This window comes from Anguilla anguilla, chromosome 8, assembly GCF_013347855.1.
Source record: "Anguilla anguilla isolate fAngAng1 chromosome 8, fAngAng1.pri, whole genome shotgun sequence".
In the NCBI taxonomy this organism is placed as follows: domain Eukaryota; kingdom Metazoa; phylum Chordata; class Actinopteri; order Anguilliformes; family Anguillidae; genus Anguilla; species Anguilla anguilla.
Window position 1 is genome coordinate 10909340 of NC_049208.1, and position 9080 is coordinate 10918419.

At 46.9% G+C, this 9080-nt stretch overlaps 1 protein-coding gene across 1 annotated transcript; it reads left to right on the plus strand.

The window, feature by feature from the left end:
• Window positions 1–155: 155 nt before the first annotated feature.
• e2f5 (E2F transcription factor 5) lies at window positions 156–8265 on the plus strand. The gene is made up of 9 exons (XM_035431305.1): window positions 156–585; window positions 2375–2484; window positions 2927–3088; window positions 3565–3608; window positions 4410–4474; window positions 5122–5410; window positions 5864–6037; window positions 6411–6449; window positions 6768–8265. The coding sequence occupies exons 1-9, from the start codon at window positions 445–447 to the stop codon at window positions 6875–6877; spliced, it is 1134 nt and encodes a 377-aa protein (XP_035287196.1). The 5' UTR covers window positions 156–444; the 3' UTR covers window positions 6878–8265.
• The last annotated feature ends 815 nt before the right edge of the window (window positions 8266–9080 follow it).

The following is a 9080-nucleotide window of genomic DNA, read 5'->3' on the forward strand; positions in this document are numbered from 1 at the left end:
AGAGGATTTTCAGCCAAACCCAGTATGATAGTTGGTTCTTGCAAGTTGTAGCCATCCGCGTCATTGAACTAAGCGTCGAGTTGGCGTGAATGACTGCCTCTGATTGGAGCCCCATCTACACGAGATGATTTGTCAGAAGTAGTAACTGACCATTATTACCCCAATCAAAGAAAAAGTTCGAAAATAAGGCAGGAGTGAACTGTCTGTTTTTTTGGGGGGTGTGCCACTAGTGAGCCGTGGTTGCCAAGGCAATGGTAATCTAACGTCACTTCCTTTCATTTAAAAACCCTCGAACTACGAGACGAGAAGCTGCAGCCTGAGGTAAATACTCAGCTAGCTATATATTGAATGGAGACATTTCGGCTTCTTGCTGCCTTCGAACCTCGTCTGGACAACTGAGCTAAACTACAAGGAAACTACTTTGGAGATCTGGAGCTCGAGACAATGACTGAGTCTGTGAGCTCGAGCCTGCAGAACGGCACACCAAACGGGTCGAGTCGCCATGAGAAAAGTTTGGGTCTCCTCACCATTAAGTTTGTGACGCTACTTCAAGAAGCTAAGGACGGCGTGCTTGATCTCAAAGTGGTCAGTTCACTTCATTATTTTCAGTCGCTAATCAGTTTTCTCAATACTGGGTTCGCTTACATTTTCTAAGTTAAAATTAGTTGGTTGGCTCAACTATCGTTAGCTAGCCATTAGCTGAATTCGCTAATGCTGCAGAGATGAAAGAAGCGAACAAAGAAACTGACGTCTAAGTGCAGGTACTTGACGGCATAACTTGGATTAAACTAGAGTTGCAGTTTCTGTTTAGATATAGTTTGTGTTCACGTTATTTTGTGAATAATGAGTGGTGCAGCAACCAACGGCGTGCGGTTTTATGTTGCCTACAACTACCTAGCGATCTAATTTCCTCGGCTTTTGACTCGCGCAGATTGCTCCTCTTGAGCAGGTGCAGTGATTTGTTTTACCTGAGGGCCAGTTCAGTTGGAAAACGTTGCGCAATTTTGGCCACGGGTTTGATGGAAGATGAAGTCCGACGCAGCCTAGTCTCACTGAATAACCTATTATGTTGAACTACAAATCCCATCAGCCCCACAAAGCAACGTTTTGTTTACCGAATGCGTCCATTCATTGGGCTGCTTTGTGCGTCAAGTTGTCAAGCTGGAGTTTAGTAACTGTCTAACTAAAGTAACTGTATGCTGAACATTTTTTAAGAAATAAAAATATTTATTTTTACCTCACCATCTACTATTTGATGCTATTTGATGCTGCATATTACACTGAAACTTCCACACATCCCTTACTCCTGGAATCCCCCAGGCTGACGACCCTTTTACCCTTTTCATAATTTTTCCCATTCATTTTTAATTCAATCCTGACCTCATCTGAGGTCTGGGATGCACACTGGCTTGTACTGAATCCAAGGCACATTTATTGGAACGCTATATGCATTGTAGACTTCCCCAGAAGTGCATGAGTGTATTTATTTATTTTAATAAATGGAAGTTTACATTCACTGTTACCCTAAACAGAGTGGCGGTCGGTTTCTTTCCCCATACTGTGATAAGCAAACCTCTCCCTCTTCTCTACCTCAGACAGGGAAGGGCAGTATTTATTCAGTGTCTTTCTTCTCTTTTTCCCCTCCTTCTTCAGTACTTCTCCCCACGTAATTACCGTGTTCCTGGTCTACAGCCCGCCTTGGTTTTCCAGTGCGGGGGGAAATGCCTGCATGCGTGCACTGGGGCCCATCTTAATGAAAGTGTCCATTTTCACCTCCGCATTTCCTCATAGTTTCGCTCATATTAACTGAAACTCGCATCATGCATGGTAGAGTAAGCACTCGTGTGCATGTGCATTCACACTCTCTCTCTCACACACACATACACACTCGCACACCACTACCTTGTGAATCCTGCCAATCACATTTATTAATTTATTTGATAAATTTTCTACACTACACCCTCTCTTTTGGTGTAGGTTGGTTTACACCCGGCTAATGTTACGCCATTTTCCAACTTTCCTTCTAGCCTTGCTGCTCAGGGGTGGAGGCTCCTGCTGCTGGAGGGCTGTTTCCGTCTCTGAATTTAACAGCAGCTTCTGTCTGCACAAAATACCCAGGCTGAACTCACTAATTAGACGAGTTGGTACCACTTATTGATCTAGGCACAGTAAAATGTTACCAAGGACACACAAGCAGCTTTAAGCTGAGTTCATTAATAAACGTATCTAAAATTTCACATAAATGAATAGTCTAGTTAAATAACAAAGAGCAAAAGAGCAGAACCTGGCATGAAATCCTGGAATGGGGTTTTTGCATTTCTTAGCGAGGCAGAGATGTTTCCAGAATGGCCATTTTGTGTGTTTCCGTTAACAGGCCGCTGACAGCCTCGCAGTGCGACAGAAGCGGCGGATATATGACATCACCAATGTCCTGGAGGGAGTGGGACTCATCGAGAAGAAAACCAAGAATATCATCCAGTGGAAGTAAGTCGGCTGCCACAGCACCGTTTTTATTATCCGAAAGGTGTTTGGTTGGCTCTTTTCAGGGTTTTCAGGGTCCAGGAAATCCTTGTTCATGTTTTCCCTCTGGGAAAGTGTCAAAATAATCAGTATAAGTTCTTTATAGGCTAAGTCTGGGAATATCGTCTACAGAAAACCTTCACAATGAGTGAAATGCATCCATCTTTCTTGCTAACTCACCAGCGTGGTGTTACTCACTGCCTAGTCAAGCAGTGTGCTGTGCAGACAGTGCTAAGGAGTTGGGCAGCACATGGTCTGGGCATTAATTCCATTCCACAAAAATCATCGGTCACTGCAGAGTGAAGTGTGTTTCCTTGATGCAAAATGTCATTGCTAAACTACCTTGTCCCATACCCCCCACCCCATTGTTTTTTTTGGCTGCCCCCCCTGCCCACCCCCTCCCCAGGGGCGAGAACTCGGGCTGCCAGACCAAAGAGACCCTGGAGCGGGTGGAGTTCCTGAAGGCCCAGATGGCTGAGCTGGAGCTGAGGGAGCAGGAGCTGGACAGCCAGAAGGCCTGGCTGCAGCAGAGCATCGAGAGCATGACCCAGGACCCCGTGGACAGCCGATATCCTCTGCCCGCCCCTCGCCGCTGGCCAATGGCGCGGCTCGCTGTCATAGCACTGATCTCAGATCAGTTTCCCATTATGAGCTGGAAGGCTAAAATGATCCTGGATAAGCTCTGCTGATTTGCTTTCTCAATCTGCCTTTTGCTCTGCACAAAGTGTTTATTGTAAAATCTACCCTGTTAGAGTTCTTTTAACTCTGATAGAGTACATATCATCCCTTTTTGGGCTTGCGTAAACAATATTAGAGTTTATTTAACACCAAAAATTGTGCGGCCTGGAACTTGCACTTTTGAGTGTCTTTACTGACTAAGCCCCGTTTGATAAGGTTAATGATAAGAGAAATGTGGAAAGGAAGCTAATGTTTATATAGATGGTTATCTGTTTGGATAATGATCTAACAGATTTGTCTTAACACCGTTTTTTTTCTCGTGCATTACTGCAAGACACAGTTCTATTATCCTTAATTGTTGCATACATTCAAATATGTTACACATGAAGATATCTGTAACGCCTTCAACGGTAAGTTGGTTTCGATGCTGAAAAGCATGTTCCTCAGTGGCAGTAGTAATTGATTGGCTGTGTAATGTACTGCTGGTTATGCCAGTGTTGTAACAGTTCAGTTTCTAGATACAGTTTTACATAAGGTGTAGGCTCTTGGGCCTATATACAATGTTTTCAGTATCTGCGTCTGATTAGCTACACAATGCGTCATGTTCCCCTAACTGCCTTGATGCCCCAGATCAGTTGATATGAGAGAATCGAGCCTCTACCACTTTTTAACACTTACCTACCTGGTAAATGTTAAAAAGAAAAAGAAAGAAAAAAGAAAAAATTGGCCCCCTTTGTGCTATGCGAAATGACGCTGTACAGTAGTGCCCCTTGTGACTGCAGTCTGAAGTGTAGCTGAAAGGTGCATGATGGGTCAAACCACATTTAAAAAAAACTGGCAGGTGAGACGGAACGGTTTAACTGAGGACAATGTTAACATTTTGGTTGTTTGTTTGCGTATATATATCCTCCCGTGTGGGCTAAGTGTATCAGTATTCAACACTGAAAGAAAGACTTTGGTCTCGATTTGCGCTTGTTTGGAAACCATTGGTAAAAATAAGAAAGGCAGCAGCAGACTGGGCCGAAGCGCTTTGTCTTAATCAGAACTGCCAGACGGCTGACTTCACCTGTCTGCCGCGAGCCGTGATTTCACCGTGGCAACAGCAGAGCTGCCTGTTGTGATGGTCTAATGTGAGATGAGTTAATGTGGTGTCTGTTTGCGGGCCTGCTGGGGTCTCTAATGTGCGCTCTGCTCCCTGGAACCCGATTAAGGCGACACCCTGCTGGCTGTCATCGCCCCCTCTGGAACTCAGCTGGAGGTGCCCGTGCCGGAGATGGTATGTTCTTGTGGGGAAGCTGGGGGGGTTGAAATGTGGTGGTACCTGAGGGGCAGGGGTGGGGTGGGGTGGGGTTGGGTTTCAGCTGTGAGTAGGGGGTGGGTTGGTGGGGGGACAGATAGTAGGTGGGAGGGCGCGGGTTACGGTAATGGTTTTGGATTGAATGTTTTTTGGGAACTCTTTTTAAGCCAGACCTGTCCTCTCATTAGACCTTATACAGTACATGCATAATGCTGGTAGGCTGCTGCCTGGAGAGGTACAGTATCTGCTGGTATTTGTTGTTACTGAATTATTTGTTTACGTGTTACTTGATAATTTAGCACAATTGACAATTTGAAGTGTCCGTTACACGGTTGCCTCGCCTGGTTTATTGGGTAAAATTTGAAATTTTAAACAAAAGCCAGCAAACACTGCAGCTCACCAGGCCCAGGGTCGAGGACCGCAGTCCTATGCTAACCTCAGCTGTGCTTGTTTCTGTGGAACAAACATCAGCCCTGTGAGAGGGTTTGTTTGGATGAGCTGTGAGTTCTCTCCGCTGGCCTTGATTCGGGCACCTGCTCGGTAGTGCCCAGCCGCGCCCTTTCTCCCGAGGGGGGGGAACAGTTCACCTCCAAATCACCCGCTCCCCCCCGTTCTCCCCCTCCCAGGGCCAAAGCGGTCAGAAGAAGTACCAGGTCAACCTCAGGAGCCAATCGGCTCCCATTCAGGTCATGCTGATCAACCGCGAGACCACCTCCTCCAAGCCGGTGGTGTTCTCCGTCCCGCCCCCCGACGACATCTCGGCCGTGGCCACGCCCCTCACCCCCCCGGACAGCGCGCAGAAGTATCCCGCCGGCGACCTGTGCCTGCCGGACCACAAGGGGGCGCTGTCCGGGCAGCAGCAGCAGCAGCAGCAGCAGCTCCTCACCCCCAGCTCTGTCTCTGACCTGCAGATGGGTGAGTTCATCATAAGGCAGAATGTGTGGGTTGTGGGAGGCGGAGCCTATTCCTATTCAAAAACCTATTCATGTGATTGACAGTCCACCTAGATCAGCGCTACCCAACCGTGTTCCAGTGAGATCTGCTGTCCCGTTAGTTTTCATTTTCAGCCCTAATTTTGCACACCTGATTCTACTAATTACCAGGTCAGCAAGATCTCTTTCCTCTTATATGCTCACTTTGCTAGGGCTGGAGTGAAGACCTACAAGGACGGTAGATCTCCAGGAGCAGGTTTGGACTGCCCTGACCTAACCAATGAGAGCCGGAGTGGTTGCTTGGCATGTATGGGTTTGAGTGCAGAATTTCGGATCTACTCAAATCCCTGAACCGATGCTCGTGAGCTCTGACGCATGGAAAATCTGTACATCCAGCTGTCGGAAAAAGCCCTTCCTCCTCCCTCTTCCTCCTCAGACTGTAACCCCCAGCCGGCCTCCTGCCTGATGATGTCGGACCCCCTGGCCTGCCCGCCGGTCGCCCCGGAGACGGAGGAGGGCGGGGGCCCCGGGCTGCAGCCGCTGCTGCCCCTGGACGTGGGGAGCCTGCTGAAGCTCAACACGGCCGACCAGCTGAAGGAGGAGAGAGAGGGTGGGGCGCCTCCTTCAGCCCCCCCCCCCCCCCACAGCCCCCCACGTGACCCGCTTTTAGCGCTCTGTAGAGATAAACCTTCACGCTTTACTGGCATAAATACATGCTCATTATTGACAGAGGAAATGATTTGTAGCTGTAAAAGTTAATTTGTTACTCTTGCGAAAATAACCCTGCAGCAATGTCATTAACCAGGCATTGTCTCTTTTTAAGCCCGTCCAAACGGATCTTTTTTTTAATGGATTTATGGCAGGTGAAAGAGAGGGGGGGGGGGGGGCGGGGGGGGCGGGCTTCCTGGCTTCCTGATTTGACTGACATGTCTTAGCCTGTTGCTACTTCACTGAGTCATTTTGGTTTTGTCGTTTGTTCCCAGGAGTTGCGGATCTAATCGATGAGCTGATGTCCTCTGATGGTGAGTGTGCGTTCTTTTCTCCAGAGCTGGTTGGTGACACCAATATTTATTACATTTTTTGCGAGTAGGATGTTGAAATTGGCAGACACATTGCGATATGCCTCGTGCAAAAGTCATTTGTTAAACTGAAAAACCTGCCCAAATTTGTTGCTCCGTTGGGCTAATTGGACTTTCAGAAACAGTCCTCTGTGTGCTTGGTCTATGCCCGGGAGACCAGGAACAGAAACTTCATTTGAACAGTTTGCACAGCTGCTACTGACCCAACTGTATTGTAAGCCAAGGATCGGGGGAATCCGTAACGCCCTCCTCTTCTCTCAGTGTTCCCCTTGCTGCGCCTCTCGCCCACCCCGGGCGTCGACTACAACTTCAACCTGGACGACAACGAAGGGGTCTGCGACCTGTTCGACGTGCAGATTCTCAACTATTGAAGAGAGGAGGAAGCTCTGCGTTGCTGAGCCCCAGTCCCTTCCATTATGGCCTGCTTCCTTTTTCTTTTATTTTGTTTTATTTTTCCTCTTGTTCGGGTGACCGACTGTTTTAAGTTGAGTTGGTGGGAAACGGGGGTGTCAAACGCAAGTCCCCGGGAGGGCCGCAGCGTCTGCGGGTTTTTTGTGGTTTCCTCTCGATCAGCAGCCAATTTAGGCCCTGGGAAGCGAGGTGTGTGGACTCTATAGTCAATCAGTGCCTTGAGCGTAGCGCTTTAGTACTGAGAGAACCTGCAGACGCTGCGGCCCTCTGGGACTTGGAGTCTGGCGCCTCTGGGCGTCAGAGCTTCAATGCACGCTGCCTCCTGACCCAGTGGTTGGTCCACCCCCCCGCCCCCCCCTCATCCCTGATCAGTGTTCGCCAAGGAAGAGCAGCCTGTGAAAGTGGAGGACTGGTCTGTGAAGGTTTGTAGAAAATGAAGGAGCTCAGTGAAGGAGCTATCTCTCACAGGCTAGTGAAGGAGAAAACGTTGTAGCTGTTCAGTGTGTGCATTTGTGATCTGGCTGCAGTCTGCCTGCAGGCGTGTCAAAAATAAGACGCACACACATGCACAAGCACACACATACATACACACACACACGCATACGCATACACACACACATGCCTCTCTTAATTCACCCTTTATTGTGGGTGGGGGAGTTATGGTTGTAGATATGGTGCTTTGTCTTCAATTTTGATCAAGAAGTTTATACGTTTGCTTTCTTCCCCATAATTTTTGCACAAAATTTGTTAAATAGTGTGACTGTCCACAAGTACAAGAAGTACAAAGGGGAAGAAAAGTTTGTGAAAAGGACAGATTTTGCCAGACAAAGCGGCTGAGCTGTAGAGTCAGTGGTCTAGCTGTGTTAAAGGTGTTTGAGTATTGAGCATTGAAGTATCAGTATACGTATTGATATGGTCTACATCCCCACTTTTTTATTTTTTCTTTCCCCCAGCCCTGGTTCAGTCTGAAGGATTTGAAACTGAAGCAATCGCAATCATTCAGTTTTTGTGTTGAACAGGTCTAATGCGCCCCCCCCCCCCCCCCCCCCCCCTTTCCCCTATATTGATGTCGCACTGCCATAATTGAGACTTTCTATGTTTGGAGTAATTTTTCAGGTTTCTTTAGTTCACTCTAAATATGTTTACCTACAGATTTAAGAAATTCATTTTGTACTTTAATATAAGCATGTGTACATTTTGTGTGCTGCCTTTCTGTTTTTGTATGGCCTGGCTTTTTCGATGTTCACTGCTTGCTGTCTATAAACACTGCCTTTTTCAGCACTTTTCTAAAAACTTCCAGGGTTTTTTTTCTTTTCTTGTCCCTAATCAAGAGGACTGTTTTTGTATTTTAGTTTTTGCACATTTTTATTGGACAAAAATTTTATATATATAAAACTAAAAAAATAAAAAAACATGTCATGGTGCCTTGTCTTTATTGGTGTGGTTGAAATGAATGAATCATTGTATTTATATAGCACTTTTCCGAACACTCAAAGTGCTTTACAGTGATGAGTGGGAACTCACCTCACCCACTACCAATGTGTAGCACCCACCTGGCCACCACACATTAGCCAAGGTAGAGAGAACATTTTTTTTTAGCCAATTAAGTCCAGGGATGATTAGGTGGCAAGTTTGAGACAGCCAGATTGGAAATTTAGCCAGGACACTGAGGAACCCCCTACTCTTTGTGACTAGTGTCATGGGGTCTTTAATGACCACAGTGAGTCAGGACCTCGGTTTAACATCTCATCCGATAGACGGCATCTCCAACAGCACAGTGTCCCCCTCACTGCACTGGGGCATATGCAACCAGAGGGAAGATTGCCCCCTGCTGGCACATCAATGCCACTTCCAGCAGCAACTTTGCTTTCCCAGGTGGTCTCCCATCCAAGTACTAACCAAGCCCACACTTGCTTAGCTTCACCCATTGAGCAGGAACAGGGAACATGGTGCTGGTTGGTAACGTAAGGTACAAAATGTTGGGTGTGGTTATTGTTTTGGTTATTGGTATATTGGTTATAAATTTTTGATGCTCACTTTTCATTTTGTGCTCATACATTTTTGAATTTACAAGAAAAAATTTCCTTATTAAAATTGACAGTGTAGTTTTTATAATAATACTTCAACACAACCTGGTTTTGGTGTGACGATCAGGAATCTATG

What these genes read in the sequence shown, in the direction of transcription:
- e2f5 (XM_035431305.1), top strand. Translation starts at nt 445, where the DNA reads ATGACTGAGTCTGTGAGCTCGAGCCTGCAGAACGGCACACCAAACGGG. An exon ending in TGTCTCTGACCTGCAGATGG is followed by an intron (nt 5,411 to 5,863) that starts GTGAGTTCATCA and finishes CTTCCTCCTCAG; the next exon opens with ACTGTAACCCCCAGCCGGCC. An exon ending in TGAGCTGATGTCCTCTGATG is followed by an intron (nt 6,450 to 6,767) that starts GTGAGTGTGCGT and finishes CTCTTCTCTCAG; the next exon opens with TGTTCCCCTTGCTGCGCCTC.